This window comes from Telmatherina bonti, assembly GCF_933228915.1.
Source record: "Telmatherina bonti genome assembly, chromosome: 21".
Lineage (NCBI taxonomy): Eukaryota > Metazoa > Chordata > Actinopteri > Atheriniformes > Telmatherinidae > Telmatherina > Telmatherina bonti.
In genome coordinates, this window is record NC_136630.1 from 18,522,362 (window position 1) to 18,545,603 (window position 23,242).

Genomic DNA, 23,242 nt, shown 5'->3' on the forward strand with positions numbered 1-23,242 from the left:
GAATGAAATAGGGCCAGTATTTGTAACTAATTGAAATATGCATAACTGTGCAGTTAATCAGTATATTAATGCTCCTGCTTAATGTAGGCCTTTAACAATAAAATGTTTTACCCTCACCAGGCCAAACCTGTATATGGAGGATGGTTGCTACTGGCGCCCGAGGGAACTAATTTTGACAACCCCCTTCACAGATCTCGGGTAAGTGTTTGTCCTGAATGTACGCTTAGAAAAGCTGTTGGTCCTATCTTCTCACTTCTTTTAGGCTTTAACAACATCTTCAGCTTCATTTATTGGATTGTTTCTTTACCAAGTTTAAATACAGAGTTTTGTCTGGACAGCTCGAATGGTGTCTGGTAAAAGTTTTTTCTTTTTGGACACACTCTAGACATTTGTTAAACAAGAGGTGTTGTTCCCGCTCCTAAAGCTATTTTGCAGAATCAGCAGATTCTTGTGGTTAAGTTGGGTCTTCTGTCAAAAGAAACCTTTATGTGAAGCAATAATAAGCCTAATACTGACATTATTTCATGAATCACACCTCCCTATCACCTTGTAATGGAAGCCTTCTTTTATCAGCTGTCAGATTATAATGCGGTGGTGCTTCCCAAAAAGAACATGGAAGAATGTGGGGGAGAAGAAGGAAGGACCTAGTTTTCACAGCCACGTTGATGGCTTCCATATGGGTTTTGGGAAAAGCACCTCTGGATCTGCTCTCAGCAGTTTGCTGCTTTGACATCATTCCTGATACGCTGTCCTTGTTCTTGCAGTCAGCTTTCTGCTGCAGGGCTCTAATTGGTTGCTTGGACGTTGTGCTGATGTAAGCAGATGGGTCCAGTTCAGACTTACCAATAAACACGTTGATTTGTTGAATGTTTCATGTTTTAGGACTCCTGCAGTTTAAGAGGTTTTTGGTTTGTGGTTGTATATTTTTATATTAAGTCTGGGGTATATTGTGGCTTCATTTAAGCATGTGTGCTTATAACTTCAGTCTAACTTTAATGTCACTTGAAAATTGTGGTCGAAATATAATTTGCACAAAGTCGATAGAATAATTTTTTTCAGAAGATAATTCTGAATCCACAGTAACATGCCTTTGGTTTATATCTATGCAGATTTTTTCAAGATTAAGAGATTTTACTTTGTTTTTCTCACTCAAAGGGGCTTTTCCACTTGATTTTGCTGGAATTATAGCTGCATAGAGGTTGAATGTTTTAAATAAAGTTAGTTTTAATTAGTTTGTATCTAGGTTTTAGACACTTGCTTGGTTATATTTATGGAATGTTTTGTAAAGTGATTTGTAGGTCAAACTAAGATAAAAATTGGAACACCTACAGACACATTTAAAAGTGTAAAATCAAGAAAAATAAATCCCATTCTTTGTAAATGGAGCACATTTTTGACACATGAAATGATATTGTTGGGTAAAAGCATCCAAAAGCTCTTAATCATTAATGCATTAAGGTTTTTCCTTGTTTTTTTCTCTCTCCATATTTTACAACATGATGATGAATGTGAGCTGCTGCTGAGATTGTTGCTGTTGTCTCATCGACGAATCTCTGTTTTGTGACAGAAATGGCAAAGAAGATTCTTTATTCTGTACGAGCATGGCCTACTCAGATATGCTCTGGACGAGATGGTGAGTTAATGCTTTCTTTCACACGTTTTTTGGCCCCCTCCTGATTTTATAATGCATCATTTAAAAGCTGGAGTCAGAAGCTGCATTTGCATTACATTTTGTTGCAAAATGAAAGCGATATTTGTAGTTTCAAAAAACAACAATTACGATTTGCAGCTGTTTCCATTGAACAGTGTTTAGTGCATAAGCCTCAATTCTTGTAAAATCTCGTCTGACTGATGAGATTTTACGAGAATTGCGGCTTGTGCAAGGTAGCCACGTGGTGTTATTTTGGGGGTTTCTACTTGCTGCGAAGACTTTTCCACAGCCTTCCAAAGCTTTTGTTCCTCATTTTCTTTTCTAAAACTCTTGAAATGAACAGGTCACGACCCCCCCCACGTCACGTCCTGGGACACGTACATGTGGAAAGAAGTGTTTACACATGTATTACACTTTTGCAGTATATTTCTATATCCAAATGTCTAAAAAGCCACCTCATGAGAGCGTAAAAACTTTTTAGTGATGTTTGTTTGAGACATTTTTCGAAATGTAGGTGCTTCAGCGGTTTTTTTTTTTTTTTTTTTTTTTTAATTGTGAAATTTAGGTTTCATTCTATGTGTAACGGAAACGCAGCTATAGTCTGTTCAAACACATAAAACCAGAATGAGATGTGCTTGTCATCGCGCAGCTTGTGTAATATGTTAATCGTTCGGTGGCATCCATTCACACACATTGCATGTATCTTATTCTACACTTTGCCATGACCTGAATATGGCAACTTTCTATCAGCTTTCAAATCATAAAGTCAAAACTACATCTGCTTTTAGATTAACATCATATAGAACGTATTAATCACATTTTGAGCTTTGTATTTTCTCTGTACAACAAGAGGCGATGGAAAGTAAAACAGGCTGACTGCCAACTGGCCAGGCTTTCACTGCACTGCTAACACCAGGTCGAACTTGCACACAACAGCATTCAGAGAATGTGCAGTAGTGTCAACAGGGATGAAGTGACACCACGTACTGTTGATACTAAGTCATGTGCTGCTCTCTGTGTTTGTCTTTTGGATAACACACTGAAAACTTATTGTGCAAGAGCCCTGTGACGACTTCCTACTTGGGAAGAAAACTGGAAAATTCACACAAAGCAGGAAAGATTAAAACATTTGAGTCATCTCTGTTGGTGCAAACAGTCTAAGAATTAAATGTCTACATTGAGTTCATTGTTATGTAAGCCATTTTTTAATAGAATGCATGCTGTCAGTTTTATGCTGTGCTGATTGTGGGCTTGCTGACTATTGATTGACCCAAACCAGTTCACAGCAGCTTTTTAGTTTTTTTTTTTTTTTTTTTGTGCTTCGAAAAGAGGTGCTCACAGAAGTAGTTGAAACAGCACTTGCTTTGTTGCTTTTTAGCCTTTCATGTTGCATATTCTCTAGTAGGTCAGAGAAAAATCAAGAGGTTTTATGTTATATAAGCAGCAGAAGCTGAAAAGCATCTTTTAAAAAAAAAAATTTTTATTATCTTTTGGTTTTTGCACAGTTATTGCTTTCACATATTAAACCATGGGAAATAGCTTTCTTCTCATCCAATAGATGGCATTTTTTTTGTTAACCAGTAATTTCATTGTGTAAAATCAAGAAATACTATACAAGCCTTGAATGGCTTCTTCATCCTGGAGCTATTACATTGTATTTGTGAAGGAGGAGGATGTGTAATGAAAGCTGGGCTATGTGTTTTTTTAGAAAATAAGACAGAGCCACATGTCCTTCTTTGACTCATCATTCTCTCTGGATGTCACGCTTCATCTTTTCATCTCACTTCTGCAGAGGGGATCAAAAGGAAAGGGGGTAGCAAGGGTCTCGAGCTTGAAATATCAAGTAGTACTAAAAATATCAAGCCTTGCATGTTACACAAGGACATTAGAATAATTGTTTTGTGTTGAATAACAACTGCACAAACTTGGAAAATTAGTTTCTGTCTTTGAGTTTAAGCTGTTTTACAGTGATTTATATGCTTATTACAAACGGATGTGCTTTCAGTGCTGCACAGTTGAAAGTATCTACTCTGCACTTTAATGTTGCTTCTATAGTGACTATGTAAGTGAATAGATCTAAATGCAGCCAGCTTTTGCCTGTGTTACCATCTTCCAAGCACCAAAGCTTTAGTTAAACTTGTGGGTAGGGAGATGCCCCTCTGTTTTCCTCTCAGTCTAGTTTTACTGCTCCTCTGTCAAGGCTTAACCAAACCCAGATGGGCTGTGGTTCCAACCTTCAGGATGTGGCATGGCCTTGGAAGTGGAATGAGTTAGAAAAACCTGGGAGGGGATCACAGCACTTGGAGCCATTGATTTTGGGGTTGCCCACCTACTGTGAACACCCAACAACACACACCACTGCTGTGTCGTTATGTGTAGAGCAGCAGTTACTTTGAACAGCTGATATGAGTTGAGTTGAGGAGGAAAAAAACAAAAAATGTAGCTGCAGTAACAGTAAGATGAAGAGAAATGCGCACTGTCACTGACCGAAGGAATGGAGAGGGTGAGTGTTTTAAAATGTTGGCTTGAGTAGTCCGTGCGGCCCCGATAGGCTGATGTGTTGGTGTAGCTTTGCTGGGTTCCTCTTTGCAGCTGAAATGTGTGGTGTCTAAGCTGTTTCACAAAGTATAAACATTATATACTTTATTAGTTGCTGAGTCCCCAGTATTAGCTTAACACACAAGCTTGATTTTTTTTTTCTTCTTCTTCTTCCTAAGAGCAGCCTTGTGCAGTTATGTCAGGTTCATGTTGCCAAGGCAACCTGTTTTGTCTCTTTGTCCAGCAACAGTTGACCATGGTATGTGTAACACGGGCCGATAATCAGTTTTGTGAAGAGCTCTAGCATTCTCTGGACAGAACACTCTGGATGCAAAGCACAAACATGCCGGCTATGGTTGTCTTTAGGCTTTGATTATATGGCGAGCAAGTCTCTACAGTAACTGTACTCAGAAACATCAGACACACCATCTAAACAAGGACAGCAGCGACTGGACAAAATCAGAGCTGTAAGGTGTAAAAGGTAAAACCATTGGTAGAACTCGGCGTAGCATTTTTATAAGCTTGCCTGAATGATTAATAAATCATTAATATCAATATTAAGTCAATAATAATTAATAAAACAGCTATTTTTAGTGGCAAAGCAATCAATGACAAATCCCTCAACTGTTAGGTGATGCTGTTTTAAGCTGTTTATGTAATGTTTGAAGCACACATACACACACACACACAATCCATTATCACCTCATGGTGAGAGCAGGTATGTGGGTGAGAAGAACTCTTCAAAAAACCACATTGCTGACATCAATATATGTTAGAAAGATCAACACCCACACTCTAATATCTGTCACTACACTGTCTTAAATACTCCACTCAACTCTTAGCTGCTGTCGACCATTCTGTGACCTAATTTTAGCCTGTTCTTGCTGACACGCACTCCCCATCATGGGATCTACATTTTCTTCTTCGCAGTTTCTCAATCTCTGATGTGGTCTCTGACCTCATGCTGAATCACACAGCTTTTATCTGGGTAATGTCTTATTCCTCCTGAAGGTGTACAATATTTCAAGACTATTCATTTGGATGCCTTTGCAGGGAAAGGCTGCAGTTTATGTTCCCATGCTGGTTCATTAATGTATTTCATTCCAGACTGAGGAAGCGTAGTATACCTCGCAAACAAAGTGAGGCTACCTATTGAGTTGCGGTGCACAAAGGGCCTATTCATAGACACTTTTCGATTGCACTGTATTGACGGCTGTTGATGGTCTGTATCACAGCCACTTACCTTGTTCTTCCAACAAGAACATGATGTTCTCATGACATTTCAGCTGTTGAAGTCATTCTCATTTCATCTTTTCCCAATTAATTTCCTGTGTTTACTGGAGTTAAAATAGTGGACCTCTGCCCCATAGCGGTGTCCAAGGACTCTGAGTGATTTGACAAACTTGCCTCCATTTCCCACATATTTGTGCATTCTTTTTGGTTGAGACACAGAGTCCTGCTGCCTAAATCTCTGAGTTAAGCATACACAGCCTCAGCCTAGGTCTTCAGACTTGAGACTTTTTGACATGCCAACAGATGTACAAAGTTTCTTCGTTCTCTGTCCCTGTAAAATATTAAATGTAGAGCTTTTTCCTTGTGACTGTTCAGAAATCTGGCAATCTTTCTGTGGGGCTGATGATGAGAGGATTTGGATCTGTGGTGTTGCCTCCAGGAACTCAAGGAAAAAGAAGAGGCAAAAACCTTTCAACTTATCAAATTCAGTGTGCTTGCAGGGTTTGAAATCATGCTCAAATCCCTGCAGTACTTTCAAGCTTGTGTTACAGTACAAAAAGCAAGGAACAAACGTTTACAACAATGCAATACTTTTAAAGGATATAACATGAATGAGATATTGGTCACAGCCCGAGTAGATAAGACGGTGTAATCCTTTCTTATTGGATCATCACAGATTGTTTACCAAGTGTGGCTGCTAGGTGAGGCTTCTGTTGTCTTGGAACTAATAGGGTGCGTGAGAGCCTTCTCTAACCTCTGCCCTTCCTTCCCACTGGTTCCAGTGCTCCTAGAAACTGATCTGGTAAAATGTAAACAGTTCTGGATTACAGTGGGGTCACTATACCGACCACACAAAGCCATAAAACCCTGGGAACTAGTACTCGTAATCCTTTCTAATAATCCTGGTCTGCAACACTGAAACCACCAACTTATATGTAGCTCATTACTTACGACCATCAAGTTTAGTTAATATTTTGAATAACACTGCCTTTTTATGGATGAAGATTAAGATAATTTTTATCGTGTATTTTAATTACCCTTTTATCCCAAATCAAAATTCTCAGTCACAGTGAAACTGGTATGTCTGCTGTTAAAAGGAGGCTGACTAAAAATAACCTTACTACTGGTGCAGCATGGCTGGACACAAGTGCACAAACTCCATAGAACTGCATATTGTTTTACTGTGACAAGGATAATGAGCTACAGGGGACTGGACATGCCAAATTGAGTTACAATGCTGGCTAAAATACTTTGTAACCATATCGATTTAGCTTTGTAGGCAGTTATTTGGCCCAACCCAGTTTCCAATAACTTCAACTACCTCATAAGCAAAACATCAGGTATGACCAGGTCAGTTCATGGGAGTAGAGGGTTAAAAAATAATCTACCACTCCCTTTAATGTTGAAGTGTCTTTGTTTCACCTCAAAAACAACGTTTTTTCATTTGTAATGTTGTAATTTAAGACAGCACTGTATTTATGTGCTCTGTCAGAGAAGGGAATTATCTGTCATAACTCCTGATCATTTCTTCCAGCCTCTCCCTGTGAGAACCAAGCGAGGAAGCTTCAGTATTAGCTCATGAAAAGATGGAAGATCTGACAGAGCACACATAGTTTGTAGCTCAAATGAGTGTGTGTTACTGTTTCAAGATATTCATCTACCAGCTCATGATTACTAACAGAATCCATGCTGCCCACCAGGTGACCCAGTGTGAGCACATACCAAATGAGCGCTGACATGGGGACAAGTTTACTATTGCTTGAAATGTTATAGCTAATCCAAGGCTAGTAAAAGGTCTTATGGGAGATGGGCTTGTTTGAATTTTGACTTAATAAATCATTAGCCTGGTCTGTGTTGGGCTTCTAGCCCATCTTTCAAGTGCCTTCATATCTGCACCATTTAATTTTGGCTCCTGCTTTAGTGACTACATCTTCCCGGATGTGGCCAAGATAAAGATCTTATCTCCTCCACTTATTCACAGTTTGGATATTTCTGTTTGTTTAGTCAGAAGTACTGTAAATGTGTCTGGCTCAGAGCCAAGCCTGCTCTCGAAACATTAAACTGAAAGTTAGCCTGATTGTACTACGACGTTCTACAAAGCACTGCTGTTGTGCCGCATCATTGATAGGGGTAATTAACACCACTAAGTTGTTTTTTTTTTTTTTTTTTTTAATTTCAGTTGTATCAATATATACAGGAAGTAAGTGTGTGTGTGTGAGTGTGTGTGTGTGTGAGAGTGTGTGTGTGTGAGAGTGTGTGAGTGTGTGAGTGAGTGTGTGTGTGTGTGAGTGAGTGAGTGAGTATCAGTTTGCTTCAAACCATAGACTGTATATAAAAGATGGACGGAGCCTCCATGACATCACCCATAGGTTTCTGAAGAGCTGAATTGAAGCTCGGTGGGCGGTTCCTACCATCGCCATGTTGGCAGAGGCATGCGCGTTGTCTCACCTGGGAAAATACAAATATGAGCAAAGAGGTGGAGCCGAGAGGGGAGCTGTGAGCATCATGGTGGATGATTGACATCTAGCGCACTCCGAGCTGCTTGTAGCTAAGAGCTTACCGACCTAACCCAGAGATAACAGGAGCTAACCAGCTAACTGAGGTAAGCTGGCTAAAGCTAAGTTACGTTGTTAACCGGCTAAAAACCGCGGTTGTTCTACGTTCTTCTGACTTGAAGCCGGAGATCGGTACCTGTCAATCAAAAGGACACGCCCCTAAATGTGCCGAACTTTGACATTAAATTAGTTGTAAACGGGCGAGTTATAAAAAAAATAATTCACTCCCCCCACAGTTGTCATGTAGGTAAACCTGACCTATTAACCAAAAATGGATTTTTGAACCAGGCTGTAAACATGTTTATCTCTGCCGTGAAGTTGACCTTTTTAACATGGGAGTCTATGGGGATTTGCTATGTTTTGCAGCCAGCCCCTAGCGGATGAAGGGGGAACTGCAGTTTTATTCACTTCCACATAGGCTTCACTTTTTACTGCCGGCGGTTGCCGCTTGCTTCAAACTCATAAATAGCATGTGATTAATAAATTTCTATTGTATCACTTCTAAATAAGTACTGCTGTAACTATATAAAAATGAAGTGTTTAGATCGTTAAGCACAATTCAATTTTTTTTCTTTTACTACCAAATGTAACTCAAATGTAAAGCTCCAAATACTTTAGGCAGAAGTTGAGCAGAGACTGCCATTTATTTAACTTTAATGTCTGATATTATGCGTCTGTCACTGTCAACCTATGGGGAGCTCATTTAACATGGAGTCTGTGTTTGTATTATTATGTTTTATCTGCTGATGTAGGGTTGCACAGCAGCTGATGGTGAATGAGATTGCCATGCCAACGAAAGCTGAATTCTTGATGGTGGTCTGTTCTCGCTACATGGTGAAAAGTTCTTGGAAAAGGCTTTTTTTCAGCAGGCCTTTTTGGCATCCCTTTCTTTGTGCTCTCCCTCATTTCCAGTTCTTTTTAATGATTTCCAGCCATTCACTGACCAGAGAAAGACTTTCTCTGGAAGAATTTGGCCAAACCAGTGCCCGCTCTAACTTACAAGGTGCTCAGTTTAACTTCTTGCATTGCTTAGCTTGATTCACTTTCCTATCCTCTTACCTCTCACTTACTCTCTTCTGTATCACAGACTTCCATTCCAGTTTTGTCCGGCCAATTAATCATTTGTTTTGGAAGGAGCACCCACCGCTATTGTGTAACTTCTTTCCCCCAAACCCTCCCTTGTCTATAAAGCCAACCATGGCCAGGCGGAGTGCTCGCTCAGTTTGCTCTAAACACTAGACCAGGACAGTGACAAAAGTTTCATTTAAAGTATCAGGGTGAGTGGTTAGCTTACTGAGATGGGCACAAATAAAACTGTGGCTTATTTGGGAAGGTGTCTGCTTGTGCAGTGGGGTTCACTAAAAGTAATCTCTAAAAGTTATCTTTAAAAGTGAAGATAAAACAATTGGCATTTCAACATACACACATCTGTAGCATACTGTAATATTTGTATAATTTGGCATTAGACTGGCTGAACAGTTCAGTGAAAAACAAATTTCTATTACTATAACACTTCTTAAGCTTAGTCTTTAATTGAAGAGTTACTTTATAGGTTTGAGTTGTCTTTGTTAATTTAGTAATTTAGATGTCTAACAAGCTTGCAATATCGTTCAGAGTTGCAACCATACACTGTATATAAAAAGATGGATGGAGCCTCCGTGATGTGACCCATAGGTTTCTGAAGAGTTGAATTGAAGCTCGGTGGGTGGTTCCTACCATTGCCATCTTGGCAGAGGCATGCACGTCGTCTCAACCGGAAAATACAAATATGGGCAAAGAGGTAGAGCTGAGAGGGGGGCTGTGAGCGTCATGGTGGATGATTGACATTGACCGAACTCTGAGCTGCCTGTAGCTACGAGCTTACCGAGCTAACCTGGAGATAACAGGAGCTAACCAGCTATCGAAGGTAAGCTGGCTAAAGCTAAGTCACATTGTTAACCGGCTAAAAACCGCGGTTGTTCTGCATTCTTCTTACTTGAAGCCGGAGATCGGGTACCTGTCAATGAAAAGGACAACCCCCTAGATATGCCAAATTTCGTGTTTAAATTACTTTAAAACGGGCTAGTTATAAAAAAAATTCAGGTAAAAATGAAGGTAAACCTGACCCTATTAAATCGAAAATGAATTTTTGTACCAGGCTTCAAACATGTTTATTTCTGCTGTGAAGTTTGCCTTTTTAACATGTTAGTCTATGGGGATTTGCTCTGTTTTGTAGCTCCTAGTGGATGAGGGGGGAACTGCATTTTTAGGCACTTCTGCATAGGCTTAACTTTTTACCGCCAGTGGTTGCTGCTTGGTTGCAGCAGGTGCAGTGGCATTAAGTGACCCTTACCCTTTCACTGCAGTGTAGTGATCTGCCGATCCAATCACCTGTTAAGGTCCGGGGCTTTGCAACCAAAATATCTTTTGACAGAAAATGCAGCCTTGGAACTGGCCTTACCCTTTAGCCCTTTGAAGACGAGACATATGTAAAAATAATTGCTTAATCGTTCTGGTAATATGGTGGCAAAACATCATTTGCATTAGTGTTCATCATAACTTCATTCAGGCATTTCTGGGTAAGTGACTGACAGATTAAAGTCTTCATTGAGTCATTTTTTTCAAAACAACATGTAATAATGTTCATAATTTAAAGTAATGTGCCAAATGTACAGTAGTTATGTAAAACATTATGGGAGGAGGGAAGTACGCCTATTGAAAATATCCATTTTCTTCAGGCTGTAGCAACACAAAACACTCCAAGTACTTATAGAAGTGCTGTTTTTTCATGACAATTTAATGTAAAAATTCTTGTCAAGCAGTCAAACAGGCTGCATTGTGTTGAGACACCAGTGGATGGCAGAAGTTATTTTTTTGTTTTGAATGTTGCCTTTTTAAGTTGTGTGTTTATGAGTTGTATATAACTTCTAAAATGGGTTGATTGGTTAGTAATAAGTTGCAAAAATCAGGTTTTCTGAATACCAAAAGGAGGATTTTTAAAAATTCTTATTATAAATATTGAATACTTATCTGATTTAAGTATATTTTTCATTTTTATTTGGACCTTATTAGATATTGTGTGTAGACTAGGAAGCCATTCCTCTTGGTCTACTTTCCTAAGTGCTATGTCAGAGTCCCATATTGTATGATACTGTAGTGGATCAGGCTGAATTTTCCATTATTTATCTTCTTGCATTTTAGCCATAAAATGATGTCAGATCTGCGACTTTAGGAGTTATTTTGTGCTTCTAAGGTTTACCACAAGCAGCTGAGAACATTAAAGGTGGGCAGATGTTTATTCTGCCATAGGGATGGGAATTGATAAGATGGTTTAGATATTATTGCCAGTGTTATTTCTACCTATCGATCTAGTTCTGTTTAGATTGCCTTCTGTAGCAGAGTTTTCTTTTTTTTTTTTTTTTTTTTTTTTATGGAAAACAAATACACAACACAGTTTTACAGTGGAAAAAACTAATACTTCAAAAGGAGTAAACTTTAGGTTTAGAAACTTCCATTCAACATAAACAAATATGAATGGCAAAACTACAGATCTGGTCTTATGAAGGCAAAATAATAGATCACAGTACTCTGTAGCTGTTTACATTAAGTGAACTAGAAATGCAATGAAACAACCACTGGCAATGTGTTGACACTTAATAATGCAATACAGCTACTATAAAATAACTAACCATGTGGATAAATGAGTGAGGCATTATTCTACTATGTGGCTTCTGAATGCATTCTTATAACTGTGCTTCCCCTACAATTACATCAGAGCAGTGCCCTGCCTGCCTTTTGACCTTTCCTTTAGCACAGGTTTACATGTTTTATTCAGCAGACAAACGGTATGATGCCTTTTTTCTTACATTTTTCTACAGGTAAATTCTCCTCTCCTCTCTGCATTGCATTTGTCCTGAAGTGTACACAGAAAGCACGATAAAAAGTACACCCCTCGTAACTGTTTGGACTCTTCAATCAGAATAGATTTTATCCGTAATGTGTCTGAGTATGGCTTGCTTAAGCCTCCATGAAACACACATACACATCTGTGGCTACAAGTTGCTAAACGAGTGACTAATAGCCTACATACAAAGGTGAAGCAGGAATATTTTCAGCGGTGGAAAATTCTGATATCTTTCTCCAACATGAGACCCCATCACCGTTAGCATACTCCCTGATTGACTCTGGTAAATATTGGTGTTTCAAATAAAAACCAGGCCTTCCAGGAACAATCACTGAACTTGAAAGCAGAGCATTTTAAGTGAACTTGGAAACTGCTTGGTGCTGAAATGTAGCTGCACTATCTGAGTGGCTTGCACAAGTGTCTTAAGTGCCAAAGCACCTATGGTTTCAAATAAGCTCATTCGCCTGCACCCGTAAGCCACTATTCTGACCAGACCTCTTGATGAAACTAATGTATTCTGTTTTTAGTTTAGCCATTTGTTTTCAGCTGTTTTTATTTATGTCACTGTCTTTTACACATTTTTATTTAATCTTACTTAGGGATTTTGCTACTTAACAGAAATTTAACAAATCCTCTACAAACACAGAATGTCTAGTCAGTGCATCGTACTCAATGTACGGTCCAAAGTTTTGGCTTATTGTGGACTGATAACAGCGCTTTCATCAATCACAGATGGCAAGGAATGAGAAAAAACAAGAAGTGGAAATGGGATAACGTCACATTTAGGCAGATAGATTTAACTCAATCTGGGAAATGTTTTTGGAAAGGTGGAAAAGTTAAATCATCAAAATTGGACAAAGGTGTGAGAGAGACCATGTTAAAGTTAAAGGGTGGGAAGAGATGTGCTTAGTAACCCTTCTCAGACAGTCTGAACAGCCAAACAGAGCAACATGACGCAACTCGACTGTAGCACCTGTTTCTGCAACCAGCCCTTCCTTTCTGTCACCACCTAGACACAAACAGGTCAGACTGTGTGCTCTTTCCTTTATATTGCGTAACCCTAATTGTGATTACAAAGCATGATTATGCAGACACAAATATTCAATATAATCCCTAAGCATGTCTTATTTTTTGTTAAACAGTTGAAAATTGTGTATAATCATAGTCTCCCTTTTGAACAGAATCCTCCTGCACAAGCAGAGAAAACATCCTTCATCATCCAACTTGCCCTCTCCTTCCTCCCCCTCTGCATTTGCTGGCTGCTGGCCTCCTAACACAGCATTAAACCACCCACATTCTCTCACCACACTCCAAAGGAGAAGCACTGCCACCACCCACAACCCTCTCTAAAGTACCTGCTACAAATGTGTAAAATGTGTGCTGGTCTGATTCTTGTTCTTCACATATTTCAGAATATAAAGTGTTCAGTGCCTTTGCAGGAAGCCTCCGTTATAGCACTGCTGTTTTGTAACTGACTAAATAATCTGAATGCATACCAGCAGAGTGAGGTGTATCTGAGAATGCCTGGAGCATATTACTTGGCCCTGCAGCAGAGATGTCTGATATCTTTTAGAGCCATACATTAACCTATAGAAGACACTGGTTAGGGCTGACATTACAGATGAGGCAATGTTCTAGCTTAAGGTTCTCTTTGATAATCTTGGATAAAAATGATAAGGATAGTGACAAATATAATCATGCATGTGACTGTTCTGTCAGCTCTAATACCTGTCTTTATCACCATGCATGTCTGTTTGTATGTTTATTGTGGACTTTTGAGGCAGAGAAATGGTAGTTTAATAATCCTCTGCTAACCTAATGGCAACTGCATTTATCTGTCAACGTGTTGCCCTGCAGCTGTTTGATGGCATACTCAGTGACATCAAATTTATGTTAAAGTATGTTATTCTTAGTTATTATGGAAAGATTTATTGCATAATTGTTGTTATTGGTAACGAGAAGAGGATGGGCCCTGAAGAGACCCGATTCAAGACTGTATTCATGAGTCAGAATAAAGCGGTGCCAGTTCAACAGTTACGTTTTTGGCTCCGATGATTGTAATGATCAAAGTCAAATGTCTTTGGATGCAGAGTGAAGAACCGGGAAACATTGATTAAGAATCTTGCTTGTACATGCCTAAAGAGGAATGATGAAACTTAATGCATGAAGTCATAGCGTTTGAATTTGTCACCACACAGGCTGGTAGACAAACTGGCACCTTGTACTGTAAAAACAGATGTTTCTGATCAACATACAGGTGTTCAGAAATGACTTTGTGGTTGAGCTGCATCCTGGGTACAGTCATGTTTTGTTTTTTTTGTTTGTTTTTTTTTTTATTATACAAAAAAAAAGACAAAAATATACAAAAAAGACAAAAATACATAAATAAAATGCATTTTGTATTTTGATGAACAGAAATTTCTTGTTCACTTAAAGAAAGGAGTCGATCACCAAAAAATGTGGATTGCAGAGAAAGAGATTGTTTTTATCTGTGACTAAAAGTGAAATGAGTCTGTTAACAATCTCCCTGGCAAAGCACATGTTTCTTCCACTGTCATGACAGGGAATGGGAGAATTTAGCTAAGCTGCAGAACAGCAAACTGAGACTGGGGGAAGCCAAAGGCACAGAGATATTTGCATGTGAGGAAGTCACTAATTACTATCCTTTGAACAGACCTGGTTCCTAATGAACACTGTGGTATTGCTGCACAACATCTGGACTGACATTTGGCTGTCAGTCCAGATGTAAGTCTAACTTATGATGATTTAACTTAATAGGTACTCATAAATAAGCAGATGAAATTAAAAAAAAAAACATCTGATAAATATTTTTCTATCTGGTATTTTTAAGAGAAGTTTAACATTTCCATAGACACCATTTTGACCTTAACCAGGAGATGTAGCTGCTCATTCTGTTACTACAGACTGCTTGTACATGCAGACACAATTGAACTTCCCCAGTACCCCCCCCCCCCCCCCCCCCCCCCCCCCCCCCCCCAGTAGTATATGTATTTATACTATTGTTTTAAGAATTTTCAGACGAGACAGTTATTTTTTTTTGGCTTCATAATTTCCATACTGTTCACAAAGGGATGCTTGTTTGTTCTTCTTGTCTCTTGCTTATTTCCTTGTTGAGGGTTAACAGGAGGAGTGGCTCTTTAGACTGTGGTGGCTGACAATCTCACATTGTGTAAACTGGTGCTGATTCACAAAGGACCCATTGTGAAGAGCAGCGGCTCAGAGAAACTGGACAGGGCCTAGGCTAGGTGACAGAGGGGTGTTGGTTTGGGGGCCCTGAGTCCGGAGACTTTATCTACTTCGACTGGCCCAATCTAGGGGTGTGTATTGGTGTTAAACTGGTGGCAAGTTGGAACCCTCCTGCTTTGCTACTGCATTTGAACCTTGTTGGAGGTAAACAGATTTATGAAAGTATTTTTTTTTCTTTTTTAATCAACACATTCATCATTCTCTCGATTTATTTTCCATGTGCAACAGATTCTGAAGCAGTGATTATAAAACACAGGGCTTAAGCTGCTTGTACAACTGTTCCCAGAAATTCAAATATTTTGCTGTTTATCCTCTTCTGACTCCAGCTCAAGGTCAAGCCGGCATGCGTGGTGTGTTCTAGATCTGTTTACACAGACAGATGGCTGGGCACTACAAAGTCACATTTTGCAACCCTCCACCCCTTGCTGCTGCTCTTGCTCTTGACCACCTCTAGACCTAATCTCATTTCTCTCTCGTAACTTCTGACTTTGAATCTTTTCTCTCTCCACATCCTGATAGTGACCATGCTCTAAATTCAAGCTGACACCAGTCTTTCTACCCAGACTGAATCAAGCCCAGCTTTTCCTTTTTTTTTTTTTTTTTTTTTTTCCTGTCCGTCTGCATGTGAGGATTCTCTGTTGCCCTGGTCTGTCGCCTTCATGTCAGAGCCCCTTTGTAATGGGACATTTTAAAATCACAAGCATAAGAAAGTCAGCAAAAACATACAATAACCAAGTCATCACCTCCGTTATCCTTTTATTTTAGCATGCAAACAAGAAGTAGACAAGGTTGCACTACATTTCTCAGCTTCACAGGCTAACTTGGCATCAAACATGCTGCAGTTTGTTCTCATTTTGACTCTAGTGCCCAGTCTCATCTTAACAGTGGCGAAGAAGGGAATGAAAGTAACGCCTAACAGTTACAAAATAAGAAGAGCCTCTCATCTGCCCCGTAGGGTGTTATTAACACAAACTGTTGACTACCGACTTCACTGTCCACATTAGAGGCCATCCACCAGCCTAAATTGCTCTGTTGTTGACAAGCTAAATTTATGTAGCATAGTCAGATCTGTTTGGTCTCTAGCAAACCTTTTAATTTAGCTTCCAGTTCTATCTCTTAATAAATTTGGATTTTACTTTAGGCTATAATTAATCAAGGATGGTCTAGTTCTTCAAGCATTGAAGTGCTGTGGTATTTTGGTGTATGTTGCTCTGGTAGGACCCTAACGTTGCTCAGCTTCCCAGTGTGCTTTGTTATGCAATACCTTGTACTTCACTGTGCAAATATAAATACCCTCAGTCAACAAAGATTATGAAGGCTTCTCACAAAGCTTGTGCAAGTCATTTAGAAGTCAGACTAAGTAAAAGTCAGATTTTTAAGCTATTTTCAGTCATATGTACATTTTATTTTTGTTTTTTGGCATCATTATCCAAGAAGGGATCTAAAAAAATGTTAAGCTAACATACCCCTGCAACAATGCCAGTTAGGTTCGGACATTTTTCGATAGAGACCATTTTGGTTGGGATATTAAAAAAAAAAAAAAGTCCTTATGTTACATTTTTTTAAAAATTAGTTAAAAATGAGGTGCAGACAATCTCCAAATAGGAGGAGTGGTTTAAAAGTTTGGCCTAAATAAGTAGACTATTTCAAAGGGAAATATTGGTTGTAAAGTTGACTCAAAATCTGTATTGTGGATCGCAATGGGCTATTCTCTCTCTCTTTTTTTTTTTTTCTGTCATTTTTGTCATCAGTTCGACATCAGTTTGATCTGGTGCTGCAGCCAAAGAGTTGCATTTGCATTATGAAACTGGGGTGAATCCTCAACATGTAGTCAAGGGGGCAAAACCAAAGCAAATTCAATTTTGATCGCATTAGGAGGTTCCAAAATTATGGTATAGAAGAATACTAATGGAAAAAGTCTTGAAATGGATCCTGATCCAAAGTACATAATTTTGTCTGTAACCTTTTCCAGTCTGTTCATTCTAGGAATGACTGCTTGATGTTTGTTGTTGCCTTTACAAAGGATTAACAGACAAAGTAGAAACACCTTTTGAGCCGACAGAGGAGGTTGTTTATAGAACTAAATTAGTATGTGTGTAGGGAAAATATTGCATGTTGGAAAGCACTGCTCTGACTAACTTCATTAGCATTTGGGGGATTATACAACACTGTGTTGCTACTTTGAAGCACATACCGACACAGACAATTCAGGTCCAGGAAGGTTGCTGATGCTTTGCAATACATGTATATAATAAACAAAAATGTACTGCAAAAGGCATCCATTAGCTTTGTGGGCAAAGAAATGACCCTGGCTGGGTGAGTTGACTGAGTCAGCCATTACATCTGCAGCAGAAGCCCATCAAATCATCAGACTAAAGAGAGACCAATTCCTTACTATCTTTATCCATAAGTTCTATCTAGAGTAATGACATTCAGCAACTACACAGGATAAAACAAGCATTTTCTTTATGTCCATTATGTCAGAGCTCCTGAGAAATACAGGTTGGTTTTTTTTTATATTAAAAGGGCCTCTTTTCCTAAACCTTTCCTCCAATTAAGATACGAATGCTCTTCATAAAGTCTGCGCTTCTCAACTATGTTCATTATACAGTTGTAGCCTGGATGTTTCTGTAAACAACTATCCTAAAATAGGTTAAAAGATACAAGACCAATCATAAAATGACTAGCAAGTTCAGTTGGAGCCGTGCTTTTTTATGCTCTATGTAAGTTTACTTGTTCCAAATAAAATTAAATGTGCCTATTCATCCAATTACATAATTTTTTTAAAAAAATCCACTATCGCACAGCATCATGTCCTCTTTTTAAAGCACATAAAACCATAAAAGCAATAATGATTTGAATATATTTGATTCCATTTTAACATTACAGGAGTTAAAATATTTTTTATTATTATAACTAAATGTGTATCATCTTGCCCCGAAAAAGTCTCCTCCATATCAACATCTGCCTCCTCATCATGGTAGATCTGATCCAAGACTTGCTGTGCATCAAACCTTTCTGCCACGATGGCATTTATTAAAATGCCAATTGAGGTACCTTTTTATAATGTGAGGATGGAGCCTGCACCGCCACCACCCATCCAGTTTAAACTGATTAAAAGATAAATGCCTATTTTATATTTTTCATTCCATGTTCAGATCACTTGTGTCTGTACTAAGGCACCCTCTGACATCCTAATTACTTCTGTTCCTTATGGACATCATACATGATGATTCGTGTGTTTAACTTTCAAGATTCCTCCAAAAACCTTCAAAGATCAGCAGGTGTCGGACTGCAGGAACCTCTGCTAATGTGGTGGGAACAAACAGGTCTAATGACAGAGTCAGGGCCTCGCTTCAAACTCCATACACCACTACCTCCATACAAAATATAAACAAATATGATTTGTGTAGTTTTATAAGTTCAAGATTCTTTAAAAACACCATTTCATTTGATCTGGCATCATTGGTAGATTTAAAATGAATCCAAATAGACATAACTCACAGCTTAATGAGGTGCAAGATTTACAGCAAAGACTGCTTGATGATTATATAATAAATACATTTAATACACTGCAACACAAATCTCAAGTCAAAGCGAGCCTCAGCAAGAACATTTGTGTTTGCACAGGCTGTTACATGAGCGTGTGGTGTGCCAAGACCATTATAACTGTTTGCTGTTGGGGAGGATTTTGAGAAAAGACACACCATGTGGAGGGTCTTGTGGGCACGTCTGTTCACTTCCTCACTTAACGCTTTCTCTGTATGCCTCTTGTGATTCTCCAGCCCAGCACTCTACCCCAGGGTACCATCAATATGAACCAGTGCTCTGATGTCATCGATGGCGAGTCCAGGACGGGTCAGAAGAACTCGTTGTGCATCGTCACCCCAGAGAAAGAGCATTTCATACGAGCTGAGTGTAAAGAAATCATTAATGGGTAAGACATAATGAAGCGTTACCACAGCAACCACAATGATCTGTTATCACCGAACTTGCAAATAGACTCTTGTTGTATCTGTAAACACACCACATGAGAGATGGATGGATATGGTTTACAGAGATGAAGGAAAAAAGTTGTGCATCTGCTTCTGCAGCCAAAACCGCTCTGCCCTCTGCTGTCTGCTTCGGGCTGTGCTTGTCAGAGAGTGGTAATTCATACTGCAGTGACGGTGCACATTCTTGAACGGTTCCCTCTCCCTGCTTCTGTACCCTCTTTCTCCTTGTTTCCACAAAGCTGCAGATTCAATCACATGGAGCACATATACAAACTTCATTATTCCTAATACACTTGTCTGTACTGCCTGTCTCTGCACTCCCCCCCCAGGCTGTAGCACAGATATTCTGGCTATTCTTGGAGAAGTGTGACTCACAACACCCACTCTTCATTATGGTACCTGCTCCATCACTGTGTACCTCCCACTCTCCTGTCATCTGGCTTCCACATGTTTGGTCCTCGGCTCTTCACATTTACCTTTTGTGAGGTTGTCATTAACTGTTTGTAAAAAAAGAAAACAAGAACTCTTTTTTTTTTTTTTTTTCTTTCTTTTTTTTTCTTTTTAAATGTCTTGTGAGTCATTCTCACAGCATGACAACTGGTGTGTGGGCACTCATTCATTTGAAATGCATCATGTTTGCATTTATGTATAAAGTGCGACACTTCACACCAATGACTCACACTTCAGCCAGTGGGTGGACTAGAAAAAAACAAGAAATAGGATGGGTGTTTTGAACTAGTGTCAACTTATGCTGCAAATTTATGTAGTCTACCAGCTGTCTTATCTGACATGAACCTGACATTTATCAAATAAAACTCCTAAACACTCTTTAGAAATGATTGAAGTCATCAGTAAAATGGACAAAAACCATGCAAGCATTTTAATTTGGTTTTAGTGAAGACCAAAAACCTGTATTTCACTTGAAAATTTCTGGTGTTAAAATTCATCCAAATGAATTGCGTATTAGTTTATGCATGTATGTATAGTTACAAGTGTGTCTCTTTACCAATGCTGAATACTTACCTATTTAAATAAAACTCTACTGCTAATCAGACATGTGGCCAGACAGAATGGCTGGTAATTCTTATTAATTACTTGGTGATTCCAGACTTTGACATATGTTGTTTGGATTTTGAAGAATTAAGCATTTTGTTCTTTTTATTTATTTTTTTTTCATCATTCCTTGGGGAATTGATAAGGATTTTTCTTTACTGTATTATGAGTGTGTTGCATTTTGATGGCTGGCAGCATGTTTATTCCATTAAGCAATATGTTTTAGTCTTTGCTACGGAGAACTTGAGCGTTTTTAGACAGAAATCCATCATGTATATCGAGTTTGTGTTGCCTATATTTAGAACTGAACGAACATTGTGACCATTCTGTGATTTGTAGGTGGCAGGAGGCCCTGACTGTGTACCCAAGGACCAATAAGCAGAACCAGAAGAAAAAACGCAAGGTTGATCCACCTACACAGCAGGTAATGCACTCACTCACTCTTTCCATGGTAACACACTTTTATCTTCTCACTCTGACTAAGGCTTAAAAAAACATGCTGTAAATTTTGGATGAATCATGATTTTTTTTTTTTTTTTTTTTATATGTTTTTTCTATTTACTGTTGTGTGTGGGTTGGTTCTTGAATGCAGCATGATCCTTTGATAATACAAACCATGAAACTCTTGGGCATAAACGTTTATTGCAGCGTACAAACCATTTTAATCTGCAGCCTTATGAAGTAAATACGCTGCGGATCTGTTGTCATCGAATTTTAATGTTTTAAGTCAGTGGACCAAAGATGGAAATTAGTTATTGGCTATAAACTTGCATGTTTACTTGGAAATGTACATTAACATGCCTGGTCCCTATATAGAAATAAGATACATTGAAAGTAAAAAATAAATAAATACATAAAATAGAAAATAAAAAACTTTGAGCAAGGAAAAACTTCTTTTTATACTTAAAATATTTCCTAATTCAAGGTACTTGAGCATTTTTGGCTCATAGTGTATAGTGTCACAGTATCATGTTACAGGTGGATATGACTTTATATTAAAACTGTTTTATAAATGGTGAAAATGGTTTGTGTGAAATTTAGCAGTTATAATTTGAGAAGCCACAAAAAATATTGAAGCATATCTCTGCTGTGGAAATAAGCAGTTCCTTTCAACCTGAACCAACTTTTCCCCCCCAAAAAAGCAGTAATGGATGGGATGTTTGTCTGCCAGTGACATCCCAGAGATTTTATATGATTATGTATTTTCAGTCTTGAACTACAAGTTTCATTTATCTCAGCAGACTGCATGCCGTCCATCTACTTGTAGTTATTATTGGTGAAGAGCTGCAAAAGACTGGTTTTGTGCAGGCGTATCACACACTAAGCTACAAACAATTGCAAGATATTGAAATATTGTCAATCATAAATCTGAAGGTAATGATGATGGCTGCCTGTTATAACAATGTTGATAGCAACTATCTGCCAAGTGACTATGATCCTCTAACATGAGGATTTGCTGGTGCGCTCAGTTTCATTGTCATGCTGCTGTCTCACCTGCCTTGAGAAAAAAAAAAGAGAAAAAAATATCTGGCTTTCAGTGTTTAAACTCAAAGTTTCCATGTTGGATCCCACAAAGGTTTAACACTTTATTACCGCTTTGGCCTTGGAGTCCCCATTGAAAACATGTTTAAGTTTGTGAGGCTGTAAAAAACAAACTTTGGGACTTTGCCGCTGAATCCCTGTAATGCTGCTTATTAGCTGGTCTTGCATTTTTATGGCTTCATAAATTGGACCAAAATGAGAAATTCCTATTGTTAAAGTTCTTCTTATGAATATAGAACTATGGGGTCAGTAGGTCAGATATTATTAAAGATATACAAGCACAGTGAGATTTGGTCTGACAACAATGTGAAAAGTCTTTTAAGCTATTGCTGGAACATCATTCTGACACACAAAAACAAAAATAATAGTGTTAATGCCAGCACAAGTCCACATGTGCTGAATTTGGACTTCAAACAGTAAGTCCAGTGCCATAGCAATGGTTTTGCTGTTAAATAGGCATATGATATATTAATGTAGTCCAGACCACCCACTGGGAGATGTTATTTTTCTTTTCTCCACCTCATTTTTGAGGCCAGTCCAAATTTGTGGTGAGCTCACAGAAAATGCTCTGAAGTTTATTGTCTGGTTCCTCTAATGACGGCCCCCTGAATAAGACTGTGACCTTGCCGGGTTTACACAAACAGGCTCGTTTGTAGAGGAGCGGTGGTGACACAGTGACCTTGACTGTGTCCCTCATGACCCCATATGAAATCATTCATGGCTTTTTCTTTCTTTTCTTCTCTTTCCTTTACTTATTTTTGTGTAAATAAGTGCTATGCCTTTGTTGTTGTTGGTTTACCACTCTGTGTCTCTTTCCATGTGTTTCATATTGGTGGCAAAATTCAATTTCTCTCATAAGTTAAATCCAAATTAAAGCATATAAGGCCCATATAGAGCTTTATTAATATGTTAGTTTTAATATTTATCAAGGGTTTTGCAGTGTGAAGATGTTTCTGGCCATGTTTGTCATATGATTTCCTTTTTTTTAATCATTTGACACACCTGTGGAACAACACATCGCTCCATGCTGATTAAAAAATACAAATAATTTAACCATATAGTCAAGGCATTTTAGTGGTCACATCCACATTATTTTGGTTTAATGTTTGATTTTCAACATTTCCTGCTTGGGAGGAAAAAATAGATATAAATATCAGGATTTTAAAAAAAAAAAAAAACTTATTTTGCACCCCACCAATTTTTACATAGAATGGTGGAAAAATGTGCTTCCCCTTTTTAAAATGCATAAAACAAATACAGGGACTGTTTAATGCTATAGTTGAGGATTTGGTTGCATGTGTGTTAACTAGGCATCACTTAAAATAACATTGCAGTGGTCAGGACTAAGCTCTATAATTAGGTTTAATAATGTGTAGGGGTGATCAGGCTTTCCCTGCTTGTCTGCTGTCAACTTCTATCATTGTCCCGCAGGCTGCTTAGTTGTTCCACGTTAACAGTGTGACAGATTGTCACCGATAAAGGTCCACCATTGTGTTACGGCTTACATTTTTCCACACCTTCCTGT

General features: G+C 38.6%; 1 protein-coding gene across 1 annotated transcript in view; it reads left to right on the forward strand.

The window, feature by feature from the left end:
- LOC306771302 (myosin phosphatase Rho interacting protein) overlaps positions 1 to 23,242 on the forward strand; it is a 50,691-nt gene that overhangs the window by 2,354 nt on the left and 25,095 nt on the right. The window contains exons 2-5 of the mRNA XM_079260451.1: positions 121 to 198; positions 1,568 to 1,633; positions 18,913 to 19,064; positions 20,515 to 20,599. Coding sequence (XP_079116577.1) covers positions 121 to 198; positions 1,568 to 1,633; positions 18,913 to 19,064; positions 20,515 to 20,599 — 381 coding nt within the window. The remainder of the gene's footprint in view (positions 1 to 120; positions 199 to 1,567; positions 1,634 to 18,912; positions 19,065 to 20,514; positions 20,600 to 23,242) is intronic.